The following is a 17679-nucleotide window of genomic DNA, read 5'->3' on the forward strand; positions in this document are numbered from 1 at the left end:
AGAGCGTGCGTGATGACGTCACCCGCATGCTCGCCGTCTGCTTGTTGTGGCGTCGCCTTCCTCCGCACCCGTCGCTCCGCGCTGCCGCTGGAGTTAGCAGCACCAGGAACCGGAGGAGGCAGCTCTCTCCGTCGTGACAGCCCGGCGGGCCGCTCTCCGCAACTTTTCCGAGTCTCGCTTGTGCCTGGAACACGGAGAAAGGGATTTATCTGTGTTTTAGATGCATGGGAGTGACCTGGGGACAGCGAAGGGAGAAGGTAAGTGTCGCCGCCGCCGCCGCTGCTGTTGCTGCCTCCTCCTCCTCCTCCTCCTCCTCCGTTGCTCCGTCCGAGCTCCCAGTTCAGCCCCGGCCTGACTACCGCATTGCTGCCGACTCTAGAGAAAAAAGACGGGGAGGCTAGGCCGCGACAACTTTGTTACCTCCGTGTTGCGAGGTGGATTTAACCGACGTGTACGCTGGTGTGACTTTCAGCTGCGTGAACCGATGGTTTCTGACTGTGCCAAGCCACCGTGTGCGCGTGTGTGTGCGCGCGCCAGCGGTGCTGCGGCCGCGGTGTGTCATACACGGGTGACTTCATACCTCTGAGTCTCGAGTGTGTGTGTGTGTGTGTGTCTGTTATAGTAGACATGCGGCGTGTGGAAAATGAAAGATCGTGTCTGTTTTACACCCATGTTGCATCATTGGATTGTCAGTTTCCTCACCATTCACACAGAGCAGATAGCTGATGTACATTTAGCCAAATGAATGGCATTTTTCTAGGCCGGCCGTGATGTGGTTTTCATCCCCAGTTACCGACTTACCCAGGTGGAGGTGTCTGTCTGAGAGCCGGTGCTTTATTTCACCTCTATCCAGTTTAGGTGGAGAGGTGTGACGTGGGCAAGTTTCAGCTTGTCAACTCAGACGCCATGTGTGCGCGGCATTAATGTGTCATGGTCATGGCTTAAGTCTGAAGCATGGCAAAGCATAAACAGACTGGCAGCCTGCAGCACAGTTGGGGTTATGCACATAGCAGCCTACACACATGAAAGGCTACCAGGAGTGTTTACAGTGCTGCTGGAGTCTTTTTCCATTAACACATCTTTAACATCCCCCTGTCCTGTGTGAGAGCTTCAACACACACTCATCTCTTAGTCTAGAAGCAGCATGCATGTAGTTTTACCCGCCCCTGCTGTGTGTCTTGTAACTCTGCTACATCAGGATGGGATGCTGAGTCTTCAGGCCATGCTAATCTGATATCATAGCCAGCTCACTGACTCCCATCCAGCTCCCAGCTGAGAGCCTCAGCCATGTCAGACCCAAGGGCTGGACTGGACTGAACCGGACTGTCACCGTGATGATGTGCTTGTGGTTGAGGGTGTTGTGTGAAGGTTATTTCTTTCATACAAATTCATATTTTAACAAAAATGATGAATCCAGAGATAAGGATAGAGGCAGAGTACCTGCCTCCCATCTTTTCATTCATGTTTCTTTTGTGAAACAGAATCAGCACTACAATAGATAAAGCACAGCCTCATTATTAACTGGTCTGTTCTCTGTTTAGCTCTAAGCCTGTGTGTGTATATCTATTGCTATTTGAATGATGGATCATGATGCACATGTATAATACTAAACGTAGCCCCCTACACCTCACTGAAAACCAAGAGGACTTTTTTTACATTGAAGAAATGCCATCAAAGACATTCATGGCTGCACAACTGGGGCAGATATGACACTGCAATTGTTTTGGCTGATAGTGGGACTACTTTAGCTGATCATAGTGGTTGGTAGTGCACTGGCTGTCCACGTGTTTTGAAATGCTGTTGACCAAGCACTCTCTCCACCACATGTTCTCCAGGTCTATGTGTATGGAGAGTTTGCATTGGGTAAAAAAGTATAATGATAATTATGTGTAGTACTTTATTGTGGACTGTCCAGTTAAAATTTGTAATTGCATTAAAGTTGCATTCTGTCTGTGTAGTTAAATATAAATTAAACCAGATCAATAATGTTTCTGCAGAGAAAGCAACCAGCTCTACGTAGAAAACACTGTTACATTACACTGCCAGGTTGTTCTTGCAGTCAAAGTGCTCTTGTATGCAGCCATAATGATGTCTGGGAATCAGAGATTATCACTGCGTTCTCTGACGTAACGTGTGTGATCATGAGGCTGTTGTACCTTTCAAACTGACGGCTCACTGGTCATTGATCAGGCTTAGCAAAAATCTTGACCAACATCATTATTATATGATTAATTGTTTGACCGTTGTGACATTTGGGTTGAGGTTTTCCTCAGTGCCTGGCCTGCTGACCAGAACTAACAGGCGTCTTGTCTGATTTCTGAGTGTATGTGATTTTCTCTTCACTTCAGATGCTCCCTGTCAGTGTTGGTACATTTGTGCTGAGTCAAGTGTTTAGCCTATAGTCACCCCTAGCTTGACAGCAAGGGAAAGATTGTATACATGCGGTGCCTATTGTTGCCTGAATAGGTTTTGGCTGTGATAGATGAACCCCTCATCGTTAATTAGCATGATGTGTCTGTTGTGGATCAGTGCAACAACTGTTAGGTTAAAAAAAAATGTATATATACATATATAAATAGCAGAGCCTTTACTTTTCTCAGAGGGGCTGCTGGATATTTGTTGCACAAGGTGTTGATGTGCTGTGTAAAATATGTGGCCTAGAATCCATGCTGCTTGCCAAAGAACCTCTAATTTACCACAGCCAGCATGTTTCCTCTGCACCTGCATTTTAGACATGTATTGTAATCAAGTCGGGAAAGCTCTGCCTGCATGTCATAATCATAATATTCATCAAAAACATAACTGTCAGTACTGGTCAATCCTTTAGTCAGTATATCTTTACAGAGGCCACCGGGAAGATGGGAGAAAACCAGAAAAGGGCACAGGAGTGAGGGGACGTCAGGAGCATAAAACAGGAAGACAAAGCCAAGGAAAATGGAAAGAGTGAGAGGAGCACGGAGAAAGTAAAGGTCTTTGCAGCACTCCCCTTGGGTGTAGTGAGAGGGAGCCAGCTGGATGTCCATGTGAGAAGGAGAAAAGGCAGGGATGCATAGGAATGAAGTGGATAGTGATGAGAAGGATTCATTTTTCATCTGAATAACGATGAATTTGCAGATCCATGCCGCCTACGTCTGAAGGCATCTGTTTTTCAGTGTTTGTACAATTATAAAGCAACATAGAAAAGAGAAAATATGGTATGTTCAAGCAAGATAAGATTAAAAAAGGAGGAAATAAATAAGACGACAAGCAGAGACCCTATGGGATCAAAAACTAAAATTGAATGAGGATATACACATAAACACAGTGACGTCATTGCAGTTCTAATGAAAATGAATGAGTGATGGGTTTGTATCTTGGTGGCGTCATGCTGGCCTGTTTGTTTTAAAAGGAGACGTGGGGGGACTGCGTGGGGTTCAGCTTTTAAGCAGTGTATTAGTGACAGATTTCACTACCTGATGAACAAGCATTTATTGAATCCCAGTTCATTAGTACTATCTTTGCCATGTCCTTATATAATTATATATACATTGATTTCAAGACAAAAATAATTTTAATACGTTTTCCCTTATTTGCTTATACATTTAAGGCTAGATAATAAACAATAAAAAAATAAATAAGTTTATTGGTGCCACAACTTCAGTGTTTTCGTTACAGATACAATTGTCAAAAACACCAACAAAAAACATATATTATATATATATTATATATTATATATTATTATTATCATTATTATTATTATTATATTATGTATATTATAATTACAATGCTGTACGACTAAGGAAAACATTTTTTTCAACAATTATAATAAGCAGCAGTTCAGTGTGCTCAAATGTGTAATAAACGTCTAATTGATTGTCAATAACAGTTAATTTTCTGTCACTCTACTATTTCAGACGTGAGGCTGACATAAGTCAGTTCTGTCATATGACAGCTGCTTGCTGCTCCCACAGTGCGTTTCTTTTCAACGCTGTCATGGTGACAAAGCTGAGACTGAGACTTTTCTAGCTCTGATCGATCATAACTTCACCCCCGCTGCTTCTCTCCCTTCAGTATGGCGTCTCTCCGACCATGACAACCTGTGAGAGTTTGTGTCCTTGCTTCCTGTCGAACAGAAAAGGCTAAAATATCAGACTCCGTTTGACCCGTGGCTGGTTTCTGAAGGAATGACAAACAGCCATGACTGCTCGCCGTTGCGTAGCTACACAAATGTGTGTCCTCGCCCCCTCACACACGCATACACAACCCTGGCAAATAATAATCCTCCTCCCCCACTTCCTGCCTGAGGAATCGATGCTAACACTGCTATATTTTAAAATATAAACACTGTTCACATAATATTTCTATTAACATATTTTAGCTAACATGCTGATGGCAGTGTGTACACTTGTAGTGATGCTGGATGCAGATGAAGGAATAATGAGCATGCTCTAGCCTAATGCTGTGTGTGTGTGTGTGTGTGTGTGTGTGTGTGTGTGTGTGTGTGTGTGTGTGTGTGTGTGTGTGTGTGTGTGTGTGTGTGTGTGTGTGTGTGTGTGTGTGTGTGTGTGTGTGTGTGTGTGTGTGTGTGTGTGTGTGTGTGTGTGTGTGTGTGTGTGTGTGTGTGTGTGTGTGTGTGTGTACTGAGCATGAATGTGTCAGCATGAGTTTGGGGATGGCAGTGAGAGCCTTAGGACCTCCAAGCTGTCAGCTGCCTCTGTTCTCCACTACACACTCACCAAAGCATTTGCAGCCTTGACTGGAGCTCCAGCCCACTGTTACCTTTGTCAGATGAATAAACTGGGCAGAACGTGCTGATAGATCGGTTGGCTGTAGACTGGACTGAAAATGAGGGGAGAGATGCCAGGGACCGACAGATGGAACCATATTAGGCCCCGCCATTCACCGAGGATCATTTTAGTGATTCAGTGAGCTAAAAAAAAAGGTTCCAGTTTCATAACAATATAATAATTGTGCACACTGATGTGGGCTTATTAACATGTTGTTACTCATCTACCACTCTGCCTCTTAATGTGGAGATTTTGATGAAATTCCTGGGTGTTTTTGTTTGGTTTATCTGTGTTTTCTTTTTTCTTTCCCCCTGTGTGTGTGTGTGTTGTTGACCCCCTGCAGACAGTGCCGGTGGTCCTGACTGTTCAGCAGGATGAGTGAGGCAGAGAGTCAGTTCTACAGCGTCCAGGTGGGAGACTCCACCTTCACTGTTCTCAAGCGCTACCAGCAACTCCGTGCAATCGGCTCTGGCGCTCAAGGCATCGTCTGGTGAGTGGCTGCTGTGTTTTTATTAGCATTTTGCTCATTGTGTCGCCAGCCTGGGGTGATGTTGATACCCCGAGTTCTCCCGGTTACACAAATTTATCAGTCACTGCATGAGTAAAATGAACTTTTGCCCTCCTAGCCATGCGTTTAAACAGGCCTATTTCACGGCCGACGCTTTCACTTATCGCAGAAGGAGAAGCGCAGGTGTAAATAATACAATTATTGATAGCTGAATTAATTTAGCTCCTATTGTGCATGCCGGCTGTCTCTCACACTGCTTTACAGGGACACTTGAAAAGAACCATCACTAATGTAATAAATCACAATTGCGCTTTTCCTTCACAAATTAAAATGTCTGCGTTGAAAGGAACTATTATGGCAATCTTGCCTCATCAAGTTTCTGTCCATCACAGTAATCCACAGCAACATAGCTTGATGGCAATTAGTCCCCAAACATCAAGCATTTTTTGGTTTAACCTGTGAACATCTTCAAGGGTAAAAGTCCTGCTACACTTAAGATATTGTATGCAGTTTATTCTTCATGAACTTGTGCTTGTTCTGATGTTTACGTTAAATAGTCACACCGTAAACTCAGAACTTATTGCTACATCAGTATGGAAATTTAGACAATACATATGTATATATATTTTGTACATCTTTTCCTGTAATTCAGACTGATACATTTAGTATCCGTAATTTTACAGTCCTATAGAAGATTGTTTGCACTGGCGTGGGGAATCTTTCATCCTCAGGTCAAAATATACTGCAAAAAATATCAAGAGATGAGATCATGAAATTTGCTCTGGATGTTGTGGCTTTAATGATGTTTTTGGTGGCCAACTGACCTGTTTGATGGCCCTACTACTACTCAAACTTAAGCTGTGCAGTTTTGGCTACACGCTCTAATAATTACATTGCAATAAAATTTGCTTGTACTAATTAAGAGGCTTAATAATACCTACTTTTTTTTTGGTCGTTGATCCGTTCAACATTCTCATGTCGCTTGCAGAGCATTAGACTGCAGTCGTTTTCATGGAAAACACAGGTCTTGTTCTGTTACATGCATTTATTTTCCTCCTCTCCTGCTCCTTCTCTGTGTGATGTGTGACCAGCTCTGCTCTAGATTCGGTCCTCGGTATACCTGTGGCTGTGAAAAAGCTGTGTCGACCCTTCCAGAACCAGACCCATGCTAAGCGTGCCTACAGGGAGCTGGTGCTGCTCAAATGTGTCAACCACAAAAATGTAAGACTTAATGATTTAATCACAAGACTGTTTTTTCTACCCTCTGGAATGCATGCTTTATGTTTGATATAAAAGAGTCATACTAAGTCACTGACGGATGCCTTTCTTACATAGATATACACAGGATGGTACAAACAATTAATTATTATCTGGTATATTACTTTATCAGTGCTGATAAAGTAAGTGAGAGAATCTAGACAGACCCTCGTGGTGCTCTGCCCTCAGTTGGCTAGCTCTTCGGCGTCTCCGCAGTGAATTGGATGTAGATAGGAGAGTAACAGAGTGGACTAATAGCCTGTCTTTCTGCTTGCAGATCATCCGTCTGATCAATGTGTTCACGCCTCAGAAGTCCCTGGAGGAATTCCAGGATCTGTGAGTGGCAGAAGAGTGTTTTTTGGCTGCAACAATCTACTCTTTAGTTTCTTTTACAGTAGTATGCAGAGATTTTTGCCGAAGCGCCTCTTTTCTCTTTGTGCTCCCTTCAGTTAATGTGGCATCCCTCTATTTACTTGTCAGCCTTCACGGCTGCTTTGTCATTTTAAATACTTTCCCTTCTTTAATGACTTATTTTGCCTTTGTCACTCTGCCTTTATGCAGTTCTACTCATTTTGTCTGTTAATCCACCACCACTCTGTCACATTTTTCATACATACCTGACAGTTCTTTATTCCTCTCTGCACTTCTCAGGTATCTGGTGATGGAGCTGATGGACGCCAGCCTGTGCCAGGTGATCCACATGGACCTGGATCACGAGAGGATGTCCTATCTGCTCTACCAGATCCTGTGTGGCATCAGACACTTACACTCTGCTGGCATCATCCACAGGGTGAGGAGAAGGAATGATTGTGCTGGAGGGAGAGGAGATGATACGATAGATAATACTTGTTTTCAAACACTGCAGAAATATAATATTAGTCTGATGAAGTGACATTTCACTTTCCTCTCTAATGGGACATTTGAGGTTGTCAATAGACTGGTGGATGTAGTCAATTGCATGCAACTACAAGCAACAATGAATTAATTTGTAGATTGTTTGATTCTAAAATTGCATTTTGTACCTTGGGCATACGGTGTGTGGGGATATTTAACCCTTTTGGATGGAAACATTTTTGTTATTTCTAATCTTCACCACCGACCGACCGTCTAGAGATAAATACCTCAGGTTGTCTGTGTGTTGCGATGTTTTTGTAGCTTTAGAGGTGTTCTCTCCCCTCAGGACCTAAAGCCCAGTAACATTGTGGTCAAGTCAGATTGCACCCTGAAGATCTTGGACTTTGGCCTGGCACGGACGGCCTGCACTAACTTCATGATGACCCCCTACGTGGTGACCAGATACTACCGCGCCCCAGAGGTCATTCTGGGCATGAAGTATAAGGAGAATGGTGAGTCTACTGCAGTCTTATTACAGTAGTTGAACAGATAAGTTTAGCATCAATGAAAACATTGTTAACATTTGATTAATATGATGTGTAATACTTTCATGTGTTTACAGAAAGGAAATGAAGTTATACATGCTACTTCCCTAGAGCTTTTTCTAGTTGTCCATCTTCGCGAAAACCAGCTTGATGATTATGTTTTATTTTCTCTTTCCAACGATTCACTGCAAATATCCTAATTCACTGTGGAACAAGCCATCAGTATTGGTTCCCCATGCATTCATTTGAATCTTTAATCTCATATCAGCCAGTATACAAAACATATGTTTTAAACAGCACGATGCAGAGGAAAGCGTGAGGTAATTTAGGAACAGAATAATGATTACATGGTCTGCCCAATAGATGCGATTGTTTACGATACACAGCAACGTTTAAGTAAGCAAAGAGGCATATCTCAGCTGAACAGATGGTGCAGGCTACTAACAAGAATGAGTTTATTGTGCACTTGTCAGAAACCGTCCGAAGTCTTCGATACTGTCGTGCTCGAGTTTATCAAATTTGGTTCTGCTGGTCATTGATGGTGACAGTGAATGTGTTCATTATGCTACTACTGTGCTGCAGTGGACCTGTGGTCGGTTGGCTGCATAATGGCTGAAATGATCTCTCACAAAATCCTCTTTCCTGGAAAAGACTGTATCCTTCTTTGTTTGTCTCCTCAAGTTTACCAGTTATATTTTCTCCAAGCGGAGACAGAAGTCACTCTGGGGATGTAGTTGTTTGTGTTTCTCAAATCAGGAATGGTTTTAGTTCATTATAACATAATGCAGTGCGAGAAGATATTTCAGAAGCCGTAGTTTGACTAATATTTTTACACAGTTACATTGCAGCCAAGAGAGCCATGCGAGTCAACAGTAAATCCACTGTAATCATTGTCATGGTGTTAGATTTGTGTCAGGTTTGCCTGTTGTTCTAAACTAGTGTAGCTACAAGTCGATCCATGTATCCTGAAACATCACATGGAGGTAGATTAGAAACAGGAAGGTCTAATCAAGCTGTTTCTTTGCCGTAATCTAACAGGAAAGTCTTTTTCCAATTTAAGAGCATAGCTAGAATGATTAGCGTAACCCATTCAAAGTTTCAAGTTATGATTTATGCATCGTGTGACTTGACCTGACTCCATTGTAGTGATCAGCGGCACAGAGAGCTTTCAGCTTCAGTGATAGGAAAGAGAGGAGTTTAATGGCTGTTTGCCACATATAAACGCTCTTAAGCAAACAGTCAACTCAGAGAGGGAGAGACTAACAATATCCTACTCTGCTCAGCGCACCAACTCACAGGGAAAGTGAGCGAGGGAGCAACAGCTGTGTAAACTGATAAGCAGAGGCGAGGAGAAAGGCCTGCAAGGCTAAGTCAGTTTCCCAAGCCAGAGAGAGAGAAAGAGAGAGAGGGAAGCCAGCCTGAAGATGAATGTGATGAAAGCGTTCGGCCATGGCACAGCCAGAGGATAGAGCAAAATATCAAGAGCTGGTATTCTGCATTTCAATGTTCATCATTTGAATTTAGACCATGGAGCATGTTAGTCATCTGTGCAGCGTCCACATTTCATTTTACTTTATATTTAGCATGCATGATTATATTATGTGGTTAATGTTAAGTGGTCATTTTGATTTAATACCTTTTTGTCTGTGTGTGTTTTGTGTGTGTGTGTGTGTGTGTGTGTGTGTGTGTTTGCTCGTGTTCTCTCTGTTCCCAGTGGACATCTGGTCAGTGGGTTGCATCATGGGAGAGATGGTAAAGGGCAGCGTCATCTTCCAAGGCACCGACCGTATCCTTCACCGCTCTCACCATCTTTGTCCCTCTTCGTTCACCCTTCATCACGGCTCAACCACCTGGCGTAAAATATCTCATTCATCTAGACAATTTGTTTGTATTATGGTTTTTCCAGCACACTTGTTTGTCTAGTTATGCAACTCTGAGCATTTTCTGTCAAACGGGGCAACTCATGATTTCAAGCAGTAAACCCAATATGTTTCCGGCCCGCTTCAATGATTATCAATCTGTGGGGATGTTGTCCAGATTTCTGTAATCCCCCGTAATTGATAGAGCAAATGGAATTGAAGCGATTCAGATCATTTGCATTTATATTGGCCATTCCTGTGTTTCTAATGGGTTTAGTCACCTCTTCACTCACTGGCTCCTTTCATTGACACCGTCCATTCACACCTGAGTAGCAGGAAATGGAGACAGGCCGCAGTGTGATTCTGGAATAGATTGATTTTCCAGTAATGGTCTTTTCCCACATTTGTAAGTAAGTGGGCTTCTTGAATGTGCTTAGAAGTATTTTTTGCTATTTTCTTCATTGACATACTCATGGATGAGATCACATTTTATTAGGGCTAAACAATTTTCAAAAGAAAAAACAATGTGATTGTTTTGACGGATATTGCAGATATAAAAAATTATGGTGGTCTACTTTTTGCCAAGATCTGTACCAAACAAATTTGTTCCTACTTGCAGAAAATGTGATTTGTAGACACACACAATACTTAATTTTACCATTTTTCATAATTTTTTCATTTTAAAATTAATGCAGAAAACCAGATCATTCCAAATACTTGTCTCTGCCGCTTTATATACATTCTCATTTGAGTGTTTTGCATTTTCACATGTTCTTTGCATTTGCTTAAATACGGATATACCCACAATGCAGAAGAGTTTTTCCATAACAACCACGCTGTCCAGACATCGACCAGTGGAATAAGGTCATTGAGGTTCTGGGCACGCCCAGTCTGGAGTTTATGAACCGACTGATGGAGACTGTGAGGAACTATGTCATGAACAAGCCACAGTATCCTGGCGTCAGCTTTGCTGAGCTTTTCCCCGACTGGGCATTTCCTTCTGACTCGGAGCACGACAGACTGAAGAGTAAGAATTTTTGATAATTGAATATATAGTAGTTTAAGTTAGCTTCAACTTGGTTTTTGAAGGCCTTACCAAGGATACTGCTGTGAATGTATGTATAGATGTATGTATCCATTTGTCTTCAGTGTATTGACGAAACAAGATGGTTCCTGACAAAAATGACAGGGATAGAAGCTGAAAACTGAATCTCTTACACAACTAGTTCTGAGTATGCAGATCTGCCCTCATCTGTGGTATTAAAAGCTAGAAATCACATTACCAAAACAAGAGAACAAATCTTGACATTCTCAGAGATGTTACCCAATACCTTGAAGGGAAGTAATCAGTTCTCATGAAGACTGCGTAAATGAAGTCATGTCGTAGGCCTGTTCCCATAGTAACATTGCCCTTCCTCTGTTGCCATAACAGCGGGTCAGGCACGGGACTTGCTGTCCAAAATGCTGGTCATTGATCCTGAGAGCCGCATCTCCGTAGAAGAGGCCCTCAACCACCCCTACATTCACGTGTGGTACGACCCTGCAGAAGCCGACGCGGTGAGGCGATTGTTCCACTCGAGACAGTTTAGTGGTTTAACTCAGTGGTTGTGTGTGACCTTGCTGTGATTCATGTGTTCCTCTTTGTTTCACAGCCTCCTCCCCAGATTTCAGATAAGCAACTGGAAGAGAGGGAGCACACCATTGAGCAGTGGAAAGGTATGCTGCGCTGCCCTCTAGGGAAACACTGCAGTAGTGCAGCCTCACTCCTTTTTTGCACTTTCATGAATTTACAGGAAACTTGATTTGGAATTGTGGTTCTTCAATATCTAAGATATTCACACAATGAACTGTCCAATGCACTGGAAGTAAACCCCAAAGCAACATTTTTTACAAAATACTGCTAAAACACCTTAAATCATTCTTCGACCCAGTGTCCACCACATTAAATAATGTATATGGCCATTTTTTATTTCTGCACAGAACTAATTTATGAAGAGGTGATTGACTGGGAAGAGAGGAACAAGAATGGTCTAATGAAAGAAGATTGCTCGGGTACGTACATGCACCATCTTCATTAATTATCAGCTATGTTGGTACCAAACTGCTGTAAGAAGTGACTGTAGCTACAGTAATTGTGGTCACATCTGTGTAGGAAAACCACTGTATCAATCTCATTTATACAACTTCCTTAACTCTGTATCTCTTCATTGTGTGTGTCATGTATCAGATGTGGTGTCAGGTTCAGCTTCCCAGTCCTCCTCAGCCAACGACATCTCGTCCATGTCCACGGAGCACACCTTGGCCTCGGACACAGACAGCAGCAGCATCGACACATTGACGGGACAGCTGGACGAGAGTCAGTGAACACAACCCACGGCCACGTCTGACCCCACTTCCCATTTACAATGTCCAAATATCAGTCAATCACCACCTCCCTGTCCTCTCTTTACTCCCTCCCCTCCTGTTTTTTTTTCTTGCCTTATCCCAAATTAACCTCAATGAATAGGTCTATTTTTCTATTTTCTTTCCCTGTATGATCTGGTGGATCTTGTTGATCCTCTTCATCTTCAAACTTGGTTTTGAACTGCTGCCTAGAGGTCAAAGCTATCTCTGCTATTTCTTGGGTCAAAGGTTTCTCCCCTTTTTTGTGGATATTGTTTAACTTGATCAAGTGTAAAATTGTATGCATCCATATTGATTTTCAGGTCACCAGGAGAGGGTGGAGGTTTAATGTTTTTTTTTTTTGTATGCCTGTATTTTTAATAGTTTTATTTTTTTAGCAAATATTAAGTTGAGACCAGAGGTTATTGTCATCAAAGTAAAGCAGACACGCACTGAACACAGAGCCTGCTGCTCTCATGCATGTTACGCCAATAAGAACAAAAGCTTCCCGTAAGTCCAGCACAGCAACCGTCCGATTTTCATCTGATGATCAAACACTAATCCACAGTTTGGTCGATCCTTTAGCTTTAGCTATTGCAGATCTCCACAGTGGTGCTTTCTGCAGAGTGATTTTTTTTTATTCATTGGCTCGAGTGATGTGGATTTTGAGCTTTTACTCCTGTCAGCTAGGGGAACTTGTGGTTGCAGTGTTAGTTTTATTTCCTGATATAATGTACTGTATGTAAAGATGTCAAGATCTGACATTCATAGTGGCTGCGGACCCCTCTCATTACAAATACAGTAGATACGGTGTGCTTGTTTTGTTAAGAAGCTCAACATATCTGTAGAACTATATATTGCAATCATCCCCATTCAAGAAAGGTACTATCAATGTGTATATCAAAAGAACATCATAGTCCCATAAATTTGGGAGAGTTGGGGGGAAAAAAGTTACACGTAGTATTTATTTTTGTGTTCTTGCAAAATGTTGCACACAATCACATCGAGGCCCCTGTAAAACAAGCCTCTTGTCAAAACATTTAATTGACTGATAGATGCATGGGCTGCTCCTTTTCTAAATCATTCCATTAATACTGGGACAGTAACAAAATTGATCATGAATCATACATCATGCAGAACTCATGCAAAGGCAGTAAAACACAAAGGATGGTGTTTACTTGCATGAAGGAAGATGCCTAAAAGATACTGTAGTACTTGTTAAAAAGAGAAATCCATTCAGGTCAGTTCTTTTACTTAACAGGACCTTGATGTTCTAGGTTCTGAAAGCCTATTTGAGAGATGTCTTTTTTTTTCTTTTTGCCATGTAAGCCTATATGTGTGTATGTGTTACCAAAATGTACTGTACGTCACTGTCCTTTGTTATCTCCTTTGAATTGTCCTTAAAGACAGCAGTCACCCCGTCCGTAAAGGCGACATCTGTGGAGGAAGTTGGCCCAGCAACAAAGAGCAAACAGACATGTGGTTTAAAATGAGGATGTAACTGTGGAGTCCCGAATACAAATCTGGACAACTGCAACCGTTAAGATTGAAACTAAAAGATGAACCTTGGAAATGGACTGTGGAGCTGCTTTTCGCTGAACTGATTGCACAGTGTGATGGACATGCAGAAATACGACACTATGGAGTCACTGAGGACTTTCGCACCATGTTGTACACTATATTTTCCTTTTATGACATGACCTTATTCTTTCAGTCATGCCTTAAATGACCTGAGGAGTGGCCAATTCACTCCCATCTTATCAGATAAAGACTGAGCATTAGTGTTCAGAGCATCTCGTGTGTTTACCATGTTTAAAAAAAAAAAAAAAAAGCTCTGTTGTATACACTGTACATCTCACATTTGTTCAGTTTGTTTTTCCTTTTATTTTCAGAGATGTCCTGTGTGATTGCAATGACCACAATATTATCACTTGGCCAGCATATTTTGCCCTTACGCAACTAATAAAGTGGACATCAGTGATTCGTTTATAGCTGTACATCACTTAAATCCCTCCTGAAGAGAGACAAACTACTTCACAAGGCGCTGTGCAATTCCTTCATTACCACACATTCATGTCTTTACACACCAAACATGCTCATCTTCAAAAGCTCTTCACAATATGCTCCGTCTTCTTGACCTCATTGTTGAGTTCTCCAAAGGTGTCAAAGTACTGATCCATCTCTCTCTGCAGTGTTGCGTTGCGTAGCTCCGCAGCAGCCCGGGCCCTTTCAGACTCCACGATCTTAGACTGGATCGCTTGGTACCAGTGTCGCTGCTGTGCGAGGTTTGTTTTCAACCGCACCACCTCCACCTGAAGCTCTTCATTTCTCTGCTCCAGGCTTGATGTTTATTGGATGCAATGAAGAAAGGCAGAAAGACGAGGTAGAGGAGAGGTTAGTTGTTTTTTTGTTCAATCACTGATTTTGAATTTAGTCTTTTAAGTTATTGTTAAAACAGGTGACTTTGAGGTTTGGGTGAAATTCAGGAGTTAAATCTATCTAACTATGAAGAAAGGATTGTAATGTCCCTCTTGTTCTTGCCAACCACTACCAATGCCTGACCTTGCACAGAGACTTGCTCTATCTATATCAGTAATAAATGAGGTATGTGTTGTGTCTAGGTCAGCAGCATGGCCCCTTAAATTAGCTCACTTTCCAATGCCTTGAGCTGTTTCTATAGGTCAGCCACACAGACTGGCTGTTCTCCAACTTATAACAACAACCCCTATCCCCAATAAGATAAGATGATCCTTTATTCATCCCACGATGGGGAAATTTACAACGTGTGTGATTATTTTAATTTAATGTGTGGATCAATTCGAAAAAATAGAGAAATAGAGTCCACACACTAGATTCAGCTCCCGAATGTTTTAATGTGAGTGTCACCACATGTTACATTTTGGGCCCAGGCCCTTCATCAGATATGAAACTGCTAAATGGTGCAGCTGCTTAAATCAGTTTGACAAATCACGTGACAGGTCAGGTGATGACACAGAACTGGTGAAAAAAAGGAAAAATTCTAAGAAAATATTGGAAAATTATATCCAAGAGCAGCCAAGCTGCACAACCTGCACGGTACCTATAATTCATATAATAATAAACACAAAGTCACATCATCATCACATAATGCACATGTCAAGAATCAGAAAAACTTGAATATTACATGACAAAGAAGCATCAGGTGTAAACCGTCATAATGAGATGTAATATCAAGAAGAAAAAAAGGTATCTAAATAAAGAGGTGCCTCTGTTAATCTGAAAAGTAGTGACAGAGAATAAGATTTTTTCAAAATTTCCACAGCAATGTACAGTATATGAGAGAATATAGATAAAAGAAAACCAACATTCTCATAGATAAATTAAAAACAGATACACAAAAAAATGTGCCTCAATGGAGTAGTCTGAACTAATAACTACCTCTGTCATGGGAGGTCATGGGAAACTGTAATCAGCTGTTGCTCTCTGAACTAAACAGGATATAGGGTGAAGCTGAGGGCCAGAGCAGCGCTGAGCGGACACACACTTTCTGGGCCTGGGAACATTGTGTTACCCTACACTGGAAACACACCATAGGCTGTAAATTTCTCGTAGTCAAGTGAGTGAACTGAAAATGTAATACTAAAGCCAGAAGCTAAAGCACAATAAATTTAGCACATTTCATTTGTCTTCTACACGGTGTGTCTAATACAAGTAAAGTGATTATGTGCATTGTGTACTTTGAATTGCAAATGCAAAAACAAACTGAAATGAACATTACCTGATTATCCGCTCTTCATACTCCTCCCTTTGACGCATTATCTGTTGCTGGAGGCCGGTGAGGAGGCTGCGCAGGGCGCTGGCAGAGGGGTCGGCCAGGGGCACGGGAGGGGGCACCCTGGGGGACCAGGACGGCTGCTCTGGGTGCTGGGCTTCAGCGGGCGGCCACAGGGTCAGAGATTCAGTTGGGCACAGCTGAGGGGAACTTTCTGTGAGGTTGTGAGGTGACATAGGGAATTGGGGATGTAGCACCCGGTCCCCCTGCGTAAATCCACAGGACCCTGAGTCCAGCTCTGGTTCCTGTTCATGCTTCTTGTCTTGGTCTGAATTCTGGTCCTGGTTACTGAAACGGCTTTCGGCGAGGATGATCTCACAGGAGGACCACGGGCTCCTCTCTTCACTCACTCCATCACCCTCCATCAGTCCCTGGACCTGTTGTGGGGCCCATGCCTGATACATCTCTTCCTGCAGCTGCTCCTGGAAACCTGTTTCTATTTGAAAGACCTCCTGGAGGCTGTCGGGGGTGGCGACCTCAGGGATGTTGTCATACAGAGACAGAGCGCTCCTGTGCTGCTCACTCTGTGATGGATTTGGGCTCTGGTTCAGATGAGCTCTGTCCTCAACTCCCCTGCTACCTCCCTGCTCTCCTCCTCTCTCTCCTCCTCTTGGACCCAGCTCTGCCTCCCAGCCCTGTCTCCCCAGGCCTCCTCCCCAGCTGCAGTAGCTGTGATCTGGCCAGGCGCCAGGCCCTCTTCCCCCACCGACTAGTGTGGGAACCTCAGCCACAGCTGGGGCCAGACCGGGCTGAGGGCTGCAGGGGCCTGGGAGTCTGGTTACTGCCGGGCACACAACCTCACTCTCCATTTCCTTTTCCCTGGCCCTCCCTCGCTGGGCAAAAGGTGGGCAGTTGTCGTACGGGGGGTCCGTGGAGCAGGAGCTGGGGGTCTCAGAAGGAAGACAGTGCAGCTCCATGATTCAGCCAAGCACATGGGTGTGCTGAGAGCCTTAGATACAGTAACTGCCCACCCCTCGGTCTGCTGTGACTGAGATTCGAGGCTGGGATTGTGGATTTGGTATGGAGCCTCCTTGAGCCAAGTGCTGATGTGTCGTGGGGAGAGGAAGGTGTAGGAGCCCTCCCCCCCCTTTGACTGGCTCTCTACTGCACCCTTGACGCTACTGTCTAATGGTAGACAGGTTGTAGTGTGGGCGTAGCCAACAAGGACTGTGTGTGTGTGTGTGTGTGTGTGTGTGTGTGTGTGTGTGTGTGTGTGTGTGTGTGTGTGTGTGTGTGTGTGTGTGTGTGTGTGTGTGTGAGAGTGTGTATGTCTTTAAGCAGGACTGACATGACATCAGCTGTTACTTTAGCACAGCTTCTGAGGGAGGGAGCAGGGTGTAATATAGTCAGGCACATTCCTAAAGACAGTCACACATAACTGCAACCACAGAAATAGACGGGGGCTATGAGCACAAAGTGTGAAACACTCACAATGAATCCCATAATCTGTACACAAGATTTGTACAGTGAATTCAGCCACACATGATCTAATACGAATGTGAAACATTTAAAGAAATAACATAGAGCTTATTAGGATCACTACTGTTGGTCTTGCGTACTTCTCACGTAGCCCTGTTACTTCAGTGGGGTTATTGATTTTCCTTCTCCCTTTTAATGCACTCTATCTACATCAACACCATAGGATGTGTTAACAGCACAGTGCTTGCACTTAAAACTGGCTTCATTCAGTGGAATCCGCTCCACTTTGTATTTTTCT

General features: G+C 43.1%; 2 protein-coding genes across 2 annotated transcripts; one reads left to right on the forward strand and one right to left on the reverse strand.

Annotated features, from left to right (window-relative positions):
- The first annotated feature begins 20 nt into the window (after window positions 1-20).
- mapk9 (mitogen-activated protein kinase 9) lies at window positions 21-14132 on the forward strand. Its single transcript, XM_085789966.1, has 12 exons — window positions 21-257; window positions 5110-5256; window positions 6366-6495; window positions 6809-6867; window positions 7183-7321; window positions 7712-7877; window positions 9625-9696; window positions 10614-10796; window positions 11202-11326; window positions 11422-11485; window positions 11750-11821; window positions 11997-14132. Exons 2-12 carry the CDS (start codon window positions 5141-5143, stop codon window positions 12131-12133), a joined length of 1263 nt encoding a protein of 420 aa, XP_085646092.1. The 5' UTR covers window positions 21-257; window positions 5110-5140; the 3' UTR covers window positions 12134-14132.
- Window positions 14044-17112, reverse strand: LOC146979941 (uncharacterized). Its single transcript, XM_085789967.1, has 2 exons — window positions 15909-17112; window positions 14044-14491 (listed from the first exon to the last, which is right to left on the reverse strand). Exons 1-2 carry the CDS (start codon window positions 16877-16879, stop codon window positions 14254-14256), a joined length of 1209 nt encoding a protein of 402 aa, XP_085646093.1. The 5' UTR covers window positions 16880-17112; the 3' UTR covers window positions 14044-14253.
- Window positions 17113-17679: the final 567 nt, after the last annotated feature.

This window comes from Trachurus japonicus, chromosome 10 (assembly GCF_045865225.1).
Source record: "Trachurus japonicus isolate A0001 chromosome 10, Traja_1.0".
Taxonomy (NCBI): Eukaryota; Metazoa; Chordata; class Actinopteri; order Carangiformes; family Carangidae; genus Trachurus; species Trachurus japonicus.